Source organism: Vidua chalybeata, chromosome 23, assembly GCF_026979565.1.
Source record: "Vidua chalybeata isolate OUT-0048 chromosome 23, bVidCha1 merged haplotype, whole genome shotgun sequence".
Lineage (NCBI taxonomy): Eukaryota > Metazoa > Chordata > Aves > Passeriformes > Viduidae > Vidua > Vidua chalybeata.
The window spans coordinates 2,537,929-2,552,627 of NC_071552.1; the positions used below are offsets into that span (position 1 = coordinate 2,537,929).

General features: G+C 50.1%; 2 protein-coding genes across 5 annotated transcripts in view; both read left to right on the plus strand.

Annotated features, from left to right (window-relative positions):
• The first annotated feature begins 400 nt into the window (after positions 1-400).
• Positions 401-5,893, plus strand: LOC128799280 (TLC domain-containing protein 5-like). Its single transcript, XM_053963547.1, has 3 exons — positions 401-605; positions 1,804-2,008; positions 2,614-5,893. The coding sequence occupies exons 2-3, from the start codon at positions 1,810-1,812 to the stop codon at positions 3,150-3,152; spliced, it is 738 nt and encodes a 245-aa protein (XP_053819522.1). The 5' UTR covers positions 401-605; positions 1,804-1,809; the 3' UTR covers positions 3,153-5,893.
• A 3,692-nt stretch (positions 5,894-9,585) lies between these two features.
• Positions 9,586-14,699, plus strand: part of ARHGEF12 (Rho guanine nucleotide exchange factor 12) — a 75,597-nt gene continuing 70,483 nt past the window's right edge. For 3 of the 4 annotated variants that reach the window (XM_053963253.1, XM_053963255.1, XM_053963254.1), the window contains exon 1: positions 11,182-11,987. In XM_053963253.1, coding sequence (XP_053819228.1) covers positions 11,956-11,987 — 32 coding nt within the window. In that variant the 5' untranslated portion in view covers positions 11,182-11,955. Of the gene's footprint in view, positions 9,605-11,181; positions 11,988-14,699 lie in introns of those variants that run through there. The other variant, XM_053963256.1, reaches the window with a different exon arrangement.

Genomic DNA, 14,699 nt, shown 5'->3' on the forward strand with positions numbered 1-14,699 from the left:
GATGCTAGGCGCTGCCCAGGCTCCCCAGGGAATGGGTACGACCCCAAGAGCTCCGGGAGCTTTGGGACAGCGCTCCGAGGCACAGGGTGGCATTGTCGGGGTGTAGGAACAGGAGCTGGGCTCGCGATCCCGGTGGATCCCTTCCAGCTCAGGGCATCCCGTGACGCACCAGGGATGTGCGCTTTCCCGCGGGGCCCCGGGTCGCCTTTCCTGCCACCCTGCCGCCCCTATTCCCTCCTCCCGTCCCTCCTCCTCCTCCTCCTCCTCATCCCCATCCCTGCCGTCCCTCCTCCCGGCCGCCAGGTGCCCCTCGGCCGCCGCCGCTCGCTCCGTGATGCGGGGCGGCTCCGGCAGCGCGGCCCGGCAGGTGGGTGCTGGGGAAGGGTCCCGTCCCCTTCCCCGTCCCTGTCCCCGTCCCCAGGGAGCGGCAGGGCGATGGGACGGGGCCGCTGCATCCCGCGGGATGCGGGAGGACGGGCCGGGTGTGCGCAGGCGGTGCCGGGGCTGCGGTTCGTGCTGTTGGTATGGCCCGTGAGCTCCTCCATCTTCCCGCTTGGACTGAAAAAAAAAAATGTGGATAACGGGATAGCGGCGCTTTGCTGGAGGTGCCCGTATGGGTTTTAGTCGTTTTCGGGGTGTTCTGCACCGGGTTTTTCGGCACGTGTGTTTATTGTAGAGGCTGCTTTCATTCAGGGCCTCATTGCTACTGGTGATACAAATTATAATATCTATTATGTATAATAGATACATAATAATATATGCAATAATAGAAAATAATATATAAATATATAATTTTATATATGATTATGTGTCATTTGTTAATTTATTGTTTATATGTATACTATATAGAATTATTTATTATTTATTATATATACTTATTTGTTATTTATTGTTCTTTAATTACTGCTGCTTTTTAAATTATACTGGCCTTTCTAGTGTCGACCCCTTTTGTCACATCAGAATTCTCCCTTATCTGCTCTGAGTCTGGACCTGGAGCACCAGAGATGTGAATGGAAATGCCTGCTCAGAGCAGTTAATCCCATCCCTATTTCATCTCTCCATGTTCCCAAGGCCCATTAAAACATAATGGTTTTGTTTACCCCGCCTCCAGTCATGCCTGGGAATGCTCCAACAGGCCAAACAGGAAGGTTGGGCTTTGCAGCTCTGACTCCTCATCCCGTGAAATCCCCCTGGTGCTCCCCAGGCCTGGGAGTGAGGCCAGAGCTGGGCAGCAGGTACCAGTGCTGCTTTGGCTGTTGCACAACTGGAAACTCCTGTGTCCCAAAGCCTGACTCAGCTGCTGCTGCTGCACTTCCCTGACTGCTCGGGAGGAGTGAGACACACATTTCATGGGAAGGCATTTTATGAACGAGGTGTAGAATAGAGTAATGTGTTATTTGGAAGGTTTTAGCAACATCCACAAGTGTTTATGTGCTGTAATTTTGTTCTGGCAATTTGTCTTTTGCTTGTTTGAGAGATTATTGCACAGTGTGTGTGAGGGAAGATGTATAAAAGAAATACTGCTGAAAAAAACAATTATTTTTGGACATAGATTCTCATTCTTTTGCATCCAAAAAAATTGGAGGTTTTGGTGCCAGTAAGGATGAAATGAAGCCTGCAGTGAGGAGAATAAAGTGGTTTTCACACAGAAAAAATGTGCCAGGAGCAAGCAGTGCCATCAGGAAGCATCTCTGCACGCTCAGGGTTACGGAGCAAAGCCGTGCTGGGTTGTGCTGACACGGGCACAGGCTCGACCTCCTGCTCACTTTGTCCTTCTGACCCCTTGTGTCCTGCTCCTCCCAGGACAGGATGCTGTTCCCGCTGCCCCTGCGTGCGGCCTGCAGCCTGCTGGCCTGGTTCTGCCTCTACAAGTGGTTCTGCCACCGCTACCGGCACCGGAACCTCGAGTGGAGCTGCAGGCTGGTCACACTGACCCACGGCATCCTGGCCACCTGCCTGTCCGCTTACATCGGCTTCATCGACGGCCCCTGGCCCCTGAGCCACCCAGGTGAGTGAGGAAATCCGTGATCCCACCTCCCCCAGGGCTCCTCCTAAGCACCTCAGTCCCCAGCCTGCTTGAGGGATGATGCCTGCAGTGATATCTCAGCTGCTTTGTGGTGGAAAGCCCCAGAGGAATGGAGAGCCAGGTACTGCATTTTAGCCTGGTACTGCGTTTTTAGCCTGGTACTGCATTTTAGCCTGGTACTGCATTTTAGCCTGGTACTGCATTTTAGCCTGGTACTGCGTTTCAGCCTGGTACTACGTTTTTAGCCTGGTACTGTATTTTAGCCTGGTACTGCGTTTTAGCCTGGTACTGTATTTTAGCCTGGTACTGCGTTTTAGCCTGGTACTGCATTTTAGTCTGGTACTGCGTTTTTAGCCTGGTACTGCGTTTTGCTGGTGTAATGCCCCTCCCCAGCTGCAGTTTGGCAGAGCGTGTGACCTTGTGTGTGGCCATTACGTGTGTGCAGCTGCCGGCCTAACAACTGTGGCATTGTGACTCGGGGGACTTCCGTGGCCGGGCTGTCACCAGTGCGAGCCAGAGGTGAACACCCCTGCCCTGTCTCACATCCTGCTGCCTCCACGCTTTAAAGCTCTGTTTTTACCTTTCAGGGTCACCCAACACAACCCTTCAGGTGCACGGGCTGTGCCTTAGCTTGGGCTACTTCATCTTCGACCTGTGTTGGTGCGTGTACTTCCAGACGGAGGGAGCCCTGATGCTGGCCCACCACCTGGTGAGCATCGTGGGCATCGCCGCCTCCTTGGCCCTGGGCGAGTCGGCCGCGGACGTCAACGCCGTCATCTTCGGCAGCGAGATCACCAACCCGCTGCTGCAGGCCCGCTGGTTCCTCAAGGAGCTGGGCCGCTACCACACCTTCACGGGCGACGTGGTGGATTTCCTCTTCGTGGTGCTCTTCACCGGCGTGCGCATCGGCGTGGGGGCCTGGCTGATGTACTGCGAGCTGGCCTCGCCCAGGCCCCGCTGGTACATCAAGCTGGGAGGGGTCATCATGTACGTGGTGTCCTGGGTGTTCATGGTCAGCATCTGCCGCTTCGCCCGCAGGAAGAGCATGAGGAAGTACCAGGCCTGGAGGAGCCGCAGGAGCCACGAGCTGGGCTTGAAAACCAACGGGCATCTCAAAAGCCACTGAGTGGAGGGCGAGCAAAGAGTCCCTCGAGTTCGCGGGCTGGCAAGGAGGGGGATGGTGCCTGAAACGCCACTGTCGGGAGAGGAGCCGACACACGTTAGCAGTTCTGGAGCCAAATTTATCCCTGGCCTAACTCCACTGAAATCCATGGAGCTATGCCATGGATTCCCTGGGTCTGCAGCGCTCGGCCTGGCAGAGGCTGGCGCGGTGTGTACGTCAGCACAGCCTGACCGAGGAGGGAAAGAAGGGCTAATTTTATAGACTAAACATGACTAGTCCAGCAGTGCAGGTGTAAATAGCGATGTCTGTAGCCAACTCCTTCAGGATCTTGGAAGAGAGGAGGAGATCTCCATGTCCACATCCTGTGCAGTCTAGGCAGCTGGAGTGACTCTTCAGGCTGGTAGGAACAAGTGTTCTGCTGTGGCATCCAAGCTGGGATTCCTGGCTCTTCCACCACCTCGTTGTGTGACCTTGGGCAAGTCACACAGCTTGAACTCTGTGCCTAATCCCCCCTCTGTGACTGGGGGAGTTGGAGCTTCTCCATCTGTTACGCACTTTCAGATTTTTACTTGAGAGGTGCTATATAAATGCAAAGTGATGGTTGTTATCTGCACTTGGTTCATCATCCCTGTGTTTCCCTTGGGAGAAACGACTTTGGTGGTCGGGCTAGAGCGAGACTCTAGAAAAATCAGTATTTTCGGTAGGTTGTTGTTTCCTACCCTTTCTAACTCCTTTTAATAACTTATTCAGTAACATATTGATAACTTATTTTCTGTAGTTACCAGAAGCTCTAATCAGCGCTGGCGCCATACAGGACTAGGTGCTCTGTGAATACACCCAAGGACACAGACCCAAAAGGGAAAATTTTTTCCTGATTTTTCCCCTCTTCTTCCCTGACTGTTAAAACTCCCCTACAAACACTGCTTTTAGCTCCTTGGGTAACCAGCACACTCCACTTTGAGAAGCCCCATCAGGATTTGCCATACAGGGGTTTTCTTGCTGATCAGTCAAGCCCTGATTTTGTCTCCAGAACACCAAAATTCCCTCTTGCTGTGCCCCAAATCCAAACTGGGATTTCTGGTTGCCCAGGATCTGCCCTGTGGAAGCCACAGACTGACCTTGGCTCTCCTTCATCTGAACTGATGCCTTGACCCCTGGGCTTTGATTTCCCTCTGATTGGCTCTGAGTCACTTTATAAAAGTGAACATTTAGAGGGTCAGAGAGATTTATTTTACAGCTTAGCAATTAAAGAACTGAGAGGCCCAGAATCTGGTCCTTTTAAAGCAAAAATAAACCTGGCTGGGAGAAAAATAAGCATTACTTATCTGGTCCCATTTGTAGGGAAAAGCCATGCCCAGCTGGGAGCTTCTGGAGTTTATTTCATTGCATGTCCTTAAGCTGTTCCTTTGTTGTTGCTGCAATTTTGAGCATTTCCTTTGAGCCTCCAGTGCAGCTCAGGTGCCCCCTTTTGCTTGAGCCTTGCATGCTGCAGCCAAAGACCTGAAGAAGCCCCAAAAAACCCTTCAGATGAGCAGAGCCAACTGATGAGCTGGTCCTGGAGAGGAAACTTGACCCATCCAGCACTATCAAGCCTTGAAAGGAGACCAGAAGGGCTGGTTGGGGCTTGCTGGTTCTTTTTCCCAGCTCTGCTGCTCTGTTGAGCATATCCAGGAGCCTTTCTGCCTCAACTTAACCCACTTTGGGAAGTGGGTCCAGGCTTACCTACCTCATAGGGTGTTTCCATTTAGCACCAAGCCACCTTTGATGGATTCTCGGCGGTTTGTGTCAGGCTGTGCTGTATAAAAGTTGCTTTGAGTGAAGCACTTCCTGCTATGAGCCATCAGCAGCGCTTTGTCACCTGAGCTGGGCACTTCCCAGCGTCCCAAAAGCAGGAGTGAGGTGTTTTGCAAAGGTGCTGAAGGGCAGGAGTCACAGGGAGTGAGCTGGACATGCACATGAAGGTCAGCTGTGCTGCTGCATCCTCACAGGGAGCCCCAAGCTGAGGAAAAGGTGTCTGCTGGCTTTTGCCTGGTCAGGGTTGCAGGAATCTGGAGCCAAAAGGGTCTCAGGCACTGACCTGAGCAGGGAATGAGGGCTTTGAGCAGCAGCTCCTGCAGAAATGGTGAAGGCAGGTCCTGGGGGTGAAAACAGGCTGGTCCTGATGCTGAGCTGCTGAGCTGCCCACCACGAAGAGTTTCCAGAGCAGCCCTGGGGGTTTGGAAAGCTCAGCAGCCCTGGCCTTCACTGAGGGTTGGGGTGCAGCTTCATGGGGTTCCAGCCCTTACCTGCCCAGGTGGATGAGGATGGCAGTGACTGCAGCATCTGTGAAGATATTTTGGATTACAATGGTTTGAGCGGTCCCATTTTCTGAACAGGGGGGAAAATTGGTTGGAAGAAGGAGAGCACTGCTCATCTCTGAGGCTTTAGAAAGTAAACAAGAAAACAAAAGGGCAATTAGAAATGGCTTTATGAGGCAGAGCAAGGCCTCGTAGCCCATTTAGTGGGCTCCAGCAGAGAATCACAGACCCAAAAGTACAAATTCCAAGCTGTGGAGCACAGGGTGGGACCTGTCCTCAGGCTAGTCCACAGTGGCCAGAGCAAACTGTGAGAAGAAACTGCAGAACTAGTGTGAAATAATAACTTGTGTCTGAATTACTGTGTAATACCAACTAATGTTCCACCAGAGAATGGTGTAGATGCTTTGTATTAAGTTTTATAAAAATAAAGATTATTTAATTATTGGGTTTCTCTGTTTGGGTGCTGCTCTTAAGTCACAGGTTGCACTTGATGGTTCTGGAGGGCTTTCTCAACCTCAGAGATTCAGTGGTTCAGTTGGATGGAGCAAAAATGTTCCCTTTCTTTTCCATGCCCTTGATGCCACGGGAGAAGGTTCTCCTGTGTTTCCACACTGTGAGCTCTTCTCAATCATAAATCAATATTATTGCCTATCATAAATTAATATTATTTCCTAGGAATGGCCTGTGGTGGTGTGCTGGTAAACAGCCACTCTGCTTGCTGATGGCCACAGCCAGAGATCCAGCATGCCAAAAGTCTTGGCTTCTATAAATAGTTAAGCCAATTTAGTTGTTTGCACGTAACCCTTAAGTCCGGGTTAAAACCTTCCAGCACTGGGGAGCAGCTGCTGAGCAGCACTGAGCCCTCTGGAGATGTTTTCTGTGTACAGAGCCCAGCCTGGCGGTGGAGGGGTCTCAGAGCCTGCAAGAATTTGTGCTGGGACTTTGTTGAACCAGTGAGGGAGTTCCAGAAGCAGAGAAGAAAGTACAGCAGAGTTCTGGAGCTTTGCTTTAGCTTTGCTTTCCCTTTCCCAGGGAAAAGGGCTGATCTTTGTCTCCAGGGGCCTGTGGCCCTGAAGTGGCCGGACACCTCCAAAAATCCAAACGATCGAAGATGTGTCGCAGACTCAAGCTGCCCCCACCTCAAACCTGTGCTGCCCTGACAGTCCCAAGGGAACCCTACAAACTGACATCAGGAACCTGGGCTGGCCACTTTTCTTTCCCAGGGAAAAGCACCGGTCTGTGTCTGCAGGGGCCTGTGGCCCTGAGTGGCCGGACACCTCCAAAAATCCAAATAAACAAGGATGTCTCCCAGGGCCAAGCTGCCCCCACCTCAAACCTGTGCTGCCCTGACAGTCCCAAGGGAACCCTACAAACTGACATCAGGTCCTGGGCTGGCCAGACACCTGAGTGTCTCACAGGTCTTGTGTCTTCACAAGACATTGTCACTGGTCAGATGTGCTTTGTCTGTGGAAAGTGAAATCTGCCCCTCTACACCCAATTAATTTCATTTTTTTTATTGCCCTGTTATTTCTTTACAGGCAACCCCGCTGCCTGCCTTTTGCTTCTCCTGCTGGCCCTGCAGTTGAGCTTTGTAAAATTAACCTCCTCTTTCCGTCCTCTGCCCTCTCTTTGTAGCTGAACTCCTTATTTGTACTTGAAAAAAATTGCCATTTTTTGATATTCACAGCTTTATTCCCTTGCAGCAGTAGTCCAGGCACTGATGTAAAAGCAGCATTTTAAGTCTTTGAAATCTGCTATTCCATTAATTCCATGGGGTTTGCCATGTCCAAAGAAATCAATGCCCTCTTTGCCTCAAGTTCCAGGGGCAGTTTGGCAGCTGGTAAGTCAACAATGGAAAAGATCCTTAGAAAATTACTAAAAGAAGGAATATAACAGATCAAGGTACATGAAAAAGCTTCTGTAAAGTAATAAAGGTTTACAGGTAGATAATTTTTGTATGGGAAGAAGGAAGTTTCAGCTTCTGCAGCTTCTGAAATGTTACAAAACACAGATTTTCAGCAGTGCTTCTGTTGTGCTGTTTGAACTGTCTTGTGTCTTGAGATCTCTCCAGTGCCACAATCTTCAAACGTGAAGAGAAATTATATTCTCCATTTCTTTAGATTTTACCTTTCTTTTTAATCCCCTGTCCAGCCAGAGGATGGAGAAAGAGAAGGAAACTCAGGGCGCGGTGTCCAGCAGACTCATCTGTCCTTGCTGCTTTCATTATGCTGATTTGGAATGAAAGCTCAGGGCTATAAAAATGCTGACTGCCCCAGGGATTATCCAGGTTTAGGAACTGTAATAAGCTGTCACTGTAGAAGCCCTGCTAGATTAGGATCTGTGTCTCAAAATCAGCAAAGCCTTGTGTCCCAACACCAACGCTGCGGCATTTCCAGCATTTCCAAGAGTGCAGGACAAGCTGTAGGGAGCAAATCTGGTGCCCATTTTAAGGTGGGAAATGAAAAAAGCCTTGGAAGTTGCACAGAAATGTGGAGCACAGCACCAATTTCTTTGTGTTTTCTGGGGTCAGGTCCTCTGCTCCTTAGGCACGTTTGGGAAATGAACTTGGGAATCGTTTCCCCTGTGCTTTTCCCCTCCAAGGTGTAAAGGTTGGGCAGCTGGCTTTCGAAAACAGCAGAAAAAACCAGGAGCTGGCTGAGCAATTTGTACTGAGTGTAAATAACAGTTCAAAATACCCGAGCATTCTCTCACTGGCTTGAAATTGATTACTTGTAAGGAGCAGAAGAATCTTTATTTTTTGTGGCGGAGCTCAGCAAAACTCAGCTGATTATCCCATCTGAAACACAAATTGAATTTTTTTCTGAAAGAAAAATGCTTCCAGGCACTGTTTATCCACACTTAAAACCTTAAAACATCACTTTTTGCTGATTTTTTATCTCTGTTTATGCTAAGCTGACAGCGGTGCAAACCTCCTCGGAGCATTCCAGATCCCGAAGCGCTTGGAAATGCTCTTTTTTTCCAAATTCCTCACCTTTTACCTGCCCGGGAGCTCAGGTTAGAGGAGCCATTCGAGGCTTTCCCAGCAGATGGCAACAGCTCCTCGGTGCGAGCCTGGGAAAGGGGATTTGGCCAAAGGATCCTCGCTCAACACTTCCTCTATAAATCTGCTTTTACAGGAGCCCCTCTAAAGCACCTCCAAGGATCTGACTGTTGTTTGAAGGCAAAATAAGAAGTTTTACTCCATAGGAATTAATCTCCTCCACTTAAGGGTCCTGCTTAGTTCTGCTCTGGACTAAAAAACAGATTGAGGAGGTTAATTAGAGAATCACAAAATGGCTTTGTGTTGGAAGAGACCTCCAAGATCATCTTGCTCCAACCCTCCTGCCATGGGATGCATCTGTGTGTAAATTCAGATGAAGTGACAACTTCAGAGCGCAAAAAAAAAAAAAATATATTAATAGGCACACTGTAATTGCTTATTGATCTCCCCACCCCATATTTCAGGCTGTAAAACAGAATTATCATAAATAGACATCTATCTTAATCTAAGGATGTAACCAGCTCCCACAAAAAAAAAAAAAAATCAGCATTTGCAGAAAAGAGAAGCAGTTACAGTTTCAGAATCTATGTCTTAGGATTTCCTCCAGCTAATTGTTCTCGTTATGTTGTCATGCACAATAAAATATAATTAAAGTAATAAAAAAGCATTGAGGCCTAATATGCAAATGCTGGGCCTGCCAGGAATCAGATCTCCCAGGAGCCTTCCCCTCTCCAGGCACAGTACTCGATGTTCCCAAACTTAAAAGCAGGGAGGGATTTATTGCAGAGAAGATGCAATAAAGAGATATATAATAAATAAATATAGATATATGGAGGCATTCAGTCACTTCATCAGCACTGATGACTGTGCTGCACACAGCTGCAGAAGGAGAGGCAGACGTGGCTGCTTGTCTTGCACTCCCACACTTTATTTATTTATTTTTTTTCCCCCAAGCCTCTGTTTTCCCCAAAAAGGAAACCAAAAAAGGAAGTATAAATGTCCTGCGTATATATGTGAAGTATCATGTAGAAAATGATTTCATCCCACGCTTCCCCTCTCTGCCCTGACCTCCATCAAAACAAATTCTTCTGGCGCTCAGACAGTCTGCTGCCTTCCTGATCCACGCTCCGAGCAGGACACAGCTCCGTGTTCCAGAGGTATGGTCCTGTGTGCCCAGCCAGGGATCTGCTCCCCACTTTCCAGAGCCTGTTTTCCAGCCTCTTTCCAAGTCCAGTGTCCTGGCTTTGAAGTATATCCCGGCAAGATTAATTAAAGGGAAGAAGCGTGGTGTCCTAGATGATTGGGATTAGCTAATAAGGTTATTTTAGTCTGCTGGCATTTGCTGGAGGAGGCTGATGTTCCATAAGTTCTTTGTGCAGAGGGAGCAGGAATTACTGGCAGTGGAGATATCCTGCTTTTCATTCCACATCTGTGCTGCTCATGAGATTTAATTTCTGGAGGAGTAGCATGGAAGTTTCCTGAAGTCCTCAGGTATAGATGTTATTTCCAGGTGTTTGAGAACAAGTGGCTTGTAGTGCCAGGACAAGGGGGAATGGCTTCACACTGACAGAGAGTAGGTTTAGGTGGGATAGTAGGGAAAATAATTCCTTGTGAGGGTGGTGAGGTTGCCCAGAAAAGCTGTGGTGATCCCTGGAAGTGTCCAAGGCCAGGTTGGAGCAAGCAGGGATAGTGGAAGACGTCCCACTTGGGACGTTGGAATAAAATAATCTTTAAGGTCCCTTCCAGCCCAAACCGTTGTGGGATTCTGTGCAGACTCGAGACAGGCATTTCTCTCTGACTGTGCTGTACATGAACGACAGGGAGTTACAGCAAAGACGGGTTTGTGTTCAGGCTGCTGCTCAGGAGAGGGAAATCCACACCTGCTGGAATTTAAATGCCCAAACACCCCGTGTGGCTCATCTTTTGGTACTGGAAGTTTTGAAGGGGAGCAGGAACAGGCCCTTGGCCGCAGTGTTTCTGGAATGTACGGGCAGGGAGGGATCAGTTCTTGGATTTATGCTGAGAAAAATTCCCTTTGAAACCTGGGTGGGAAATGCGGGGAACGCGGGACAACAGAGCCACGAAAGGCCTGGGAGCCAACAGCACAGCCTGAGGCTCCGCGCTGCACAGCTCCTGCCACTTCTACTCTTTTAATTCGCTGCTTATTTATTTTCTTTCTGCTCCAAGTTTCGCCGGTGTCATATTTTCCATGGAGATGGAGGCGCGGGCGCTCCCTGCTCTGAGCGCTGGTGACACGGCCAAGTGTCGGATGGCAGGGGATGGGGAATGGAAAAGGGAAAAACAGGAAAAGGGAAGAAGGGGTAGAGGGAAAAAGGGAAACCTCCTCGGGTCAGGCACGCAGGGGGGTGGAAAGCTGTTGGGCAGGGACACAGGGTGAGGGAGGAGCGGCCGCGACCGAGCGGAGACGAGAAAAGAAGGAAACAGCCCGCGGGTCTGGAAAACGCTTCCCGAAGGGGAAAGGCCTGGGCAGGGACCGGGGGAAGGGCTGCGAGAGAGGAGGCGGGAGGGAAGAGAAGGAGGAGGAGGAGGAGGAGAAGGAGGGGAAACAGGAGAAGGAAAAGAGAGGGAGGAGGAAGAGGAGGAAGAGGAGGGCGGCCGGCGGAGGGATCCGGCGGCGGGGCGGAGCGGCCGGAGGTACGAGCCCCCCGGAGGCGCCGGGGAGGGGCGAGCCCGGCCCGGCTCGGCTCGGCGCAGGCTCCCCCGGACGCGCCGCTCCCGCCTCTCTCAGCAGCGCAGCGGGGCCGCCAGCGGGCCGGGAGAGCAGCGCAGCGGGGCCGGCAGCGCGGCGGGACTCGGCCCCGGAGCGGAGAGCGGAGCGCGGAGCGCGGAGAGCGGAGCGCAGCCAGCCCGCAGCGCCCCGCTGGGTCCCGGGCCGGAGCGAGAGGCCGAGCTGCGGGCGATGGAGCCCCGGGCCTAGAGGCGGCCGCCCTGCCCGACCCCCTGCGGGCGCAGCACGGGCGGGGGTCGGGGCGGGCGGGCAGCGGGGATGGGCCCGGCCGCGGGCGGGGAGCGCCGCCCGCCCCCCGAGCGCAGCCCCTGAGCCCCGGCGGGACCGGCACGGGCCCCCCGCGCCGGCGAGCATCGGCCGCTTCTTGGAAAGGTTTTCTTTTTTTTTATCCCCCCCCCCGCGCGTCCACCGAGGTTTTGTTTTGTTGTTTCTTTTTTTTTGTTGTTGTTGTTTTTGGAGTTTTTTTCCTTGCTGGAGTTTTTCCTTTATCCCCCCACGCCCCACTTCCGTGGTTTGGATATTCCGGGTGACTGCAAGAAGAGTTTTGGAGTTGTTTTGGATTGGGTTTGGTTTTTGGTTTTTTTGGTTTTTTTGTTCCCTTCTCCTGCCCTTGAACTGAGTTTGTCCTCTGTGCATGCCTCTTCTGGAGCAAGGCTGGATCCTGAACCTCGGTGCATGTAAGGGGCAAAGCCTCGTTCATATTCCTGCAATAAGAGTAAAATGTAAATTGGATAATACGACTTCTTGCCAAAGGCTCCAATGAGTGGCACACAGTCCACAATCACGGACAGGTCAGTATAAAATCAGATTTCTTGATTTTTTTTTTTCTTTTTTTTTTAAGTTTGAATACGCGCAGAGCTCACGTACTTTGTGTTCTGGCTTCAGTGACAGACGGGATCAGAAAAGCAGGATTAAACCAGAGGTTCTGGGAACCAAGGGTGTCTTGACTGTCAAAACGACTGGGTTAACTTTGAAACCGGAGTATTTCAAGTCCAACAGCTTTCAGGCCTGCCAGGCTGACTTTGTAGGAGCCAGGGGTGGTAACTCAGCTCCCAGGATGGGCTGCTGCTGCGGGGAACACCGAAAGCAAGGGTTCCTGCATGGAGAAGCCAGCAGAATTTGGTATCCAGCTCAAGCCTGAGCTCAGAGAGCGTGTTGAGGATGCACTTGGGTCTCCTTGGGTCAAGTACTGCGGAGAGGTCACTCCAGGTGAGGGCAGGAGGGGTAGTTGACAAGCAGGAATGTCTGCTGGTGTCTGCCTTAGCAGGAACCTGCCTTTAGAGACCTGCTCAGGCCTCTGGGCTGCTCTGCGGTGCCTCTCATTACCTCTGGAGTTCTCTTCTTTGCACTGGGGTGTTGAAGAGGAAGAGGAAAAAAAAATGTGACAAAAAAAAAAAAAAAGTCAAGAAGAAAACATTTTAACATGCTTTGGAGGCCAATGAGTGTCTTCGGATTTTTTTTGGATGAGAAGAAAAGATACCTTTTTTGACACAGTATGCTGTAAGAACCATTTCATGTATTTTATTGTATCTGTATGGCGTCTGGCTGGTGGTTAAGGTGTGAATGTGTGTGGCAAGGGCCTCGCTTTGGCCTTTCATGACCGAGCAGTCCTGGCACAGCAGCGAAGCTGGGGCTGGGATAGAGCAGTGATGCTTCTGGGGGCTTGAGCTCACCAATTTTAGGCTCCAGGTGTGGGCAGGAGAGAGACTGAGTGTGCTTCTCACTTAAACCCAGGCCTTTTTGTGACTGCACAGTCCAAAGGGCTCTGGGACAGCTCAGACTTGTGTACAAGCTGTGTTTACAGCTGTTCACAGACTGTTCAATCCTGGCAATTAATTCTGTAGTTTGTACTAGCGGAATTTTCTCTTTTAAAGTGCATGAATGATTCTTGAGTTGCAGGATGTTTTTCTCTGTAGCAGGCGAGGCAGTGACAGTAAAAAGGCATTTTGGTGGATTTTGTGAGGATTTTGTTACGTACTTCAGTCCATATGTCTTGTGGCAGTTGCATGATATCAAAAAGAATGACAGGATTTTCATCCCAAGGAGCAGCTGAGTGATGCACAGAAAGGAAAAACACGAGAACAGGGAATTTAATTTTCTTGTTAGTAAAACAAAATACTTTCCATTATTGAATTGGAGCAGGCAAATAAAAAAACGTCTCATTTCCTTTTGCTCTCAGTCATGTCAGGAGGATGTTTCTGTTTGGTGTTCCATTAAGGTTTTGCATCAAAAGGCTTTTAATGTCAGGTGAGGAGCTGTCTCCACAACCCTCGGATTTCTGGGATGGCTGGGGGAATGTGGGGAGACTGGATTTCTTCTTGTCGCTATTTTTCACCTCTGGCCTGAAGCAGCCCCAGTTCTGGGGTACAAAGGGTCGTGGTTCCGCCAGGAGAGAAGAGAAGCTTTGGGGTGACCTCATTATGGCCTGCCAGGACCTGAAGGAGCCTACAGGGGAGATGGAGACAGACTATTTTAAAAGGCCTGGAGTGACAGGACAAGGGGGAATGGTGTCAGACTCAGAGTAGGGCTAGATTGGTTGTTAGGGCAAAGTTATTCCCTGTGAGGATGGTGACAGGGTGCCCAGAGAAGCTGTGGCTGCCCCTGGATCCCTGGAAGTGTCCAAGGCTGGAGCACCCTGGGGTAGTAGAAGATGTCCCTGCCCATGGCAGGGGGATGGGAATGAGATGGGATTTCAGGTCTCTCCCAGCCCAAACCATTCTGGGATTCTCTGATGATTCTCTGATTTATTCCCTGGCTGAACCTTTCAGCAGAACCCCAGGCGTGGTGGTGGTGTTTGTTCCAATCTCTGCCGTTCCTTTTCATCCCCAGCACTGTGCAGGATTTGGAGAGGCTGGGTTTTGATCACTCTTGCTCCTGCAGAGCGTTCCCCTTTCCCTTCAGGCCCAGGGAGTCTCTGTGTTGCCTCTTTCAATCTGCCTCTAGAGCTTAGAATGTAAAGCAGGTGCAATATAAATAATGTTGATGCTTCCACTGTCATTAGCTCTACGTGCTATAAATCATCTGACATGTTCAGTTCTCTTTGTGTTTGTCAGTCACCTTCCTTGGTGGGATTGAGATGGGAATTGCCTTAAACCAGGAAAACCCAGCTTGCATCCATGCCAGATGGTATTAGGAATATAATAGGGTAGCTTGGGCCTGGATTTTTCTCCATATTAGCTTTACATATTTGCATTTTGCATATATAGAGCTGCCTAAATCCACAGTACAGACAGCAGATATTTCCTTTGGTATCCCTGCAGTTTAAGGTAGCAATGATTTGACAGCTGTCACATTTCCCTTGTGCACGTTGCACTTGTCTCATCCTTGACATATTTTTATATCTCTTGATGATGTCATGATTCCCATTAAATATATAAATTAGGAGTGCATGAATGGCCATTTCTAATGCTGTTCTGGAGCCAGGATGGTAAATGATGTTTTTATTAAGTCCCCTCCTTTTTTTTTTTTTTTATTTTTTCCTTCTTCTTTTATTTTTGTTCTCT

Excerpts from the sequence above, each read along its gene's own strand:
- LOC128799280 (XM_053963547.1), top strand. The coding sequence starts at position 1,810 with ATGCTGTTCCCGCTGCCCCTGCGTGCGGCCTGCAGCCTGCTGGCCTGG. Across the intron at positions 2,009-2,613 it reads CTGGCCCCTGAGCCACCCAG|GGTCACCCAACACAACCCTT; the intron begins GTGAGTGAGGAA and ends TTTACCTTTCAG.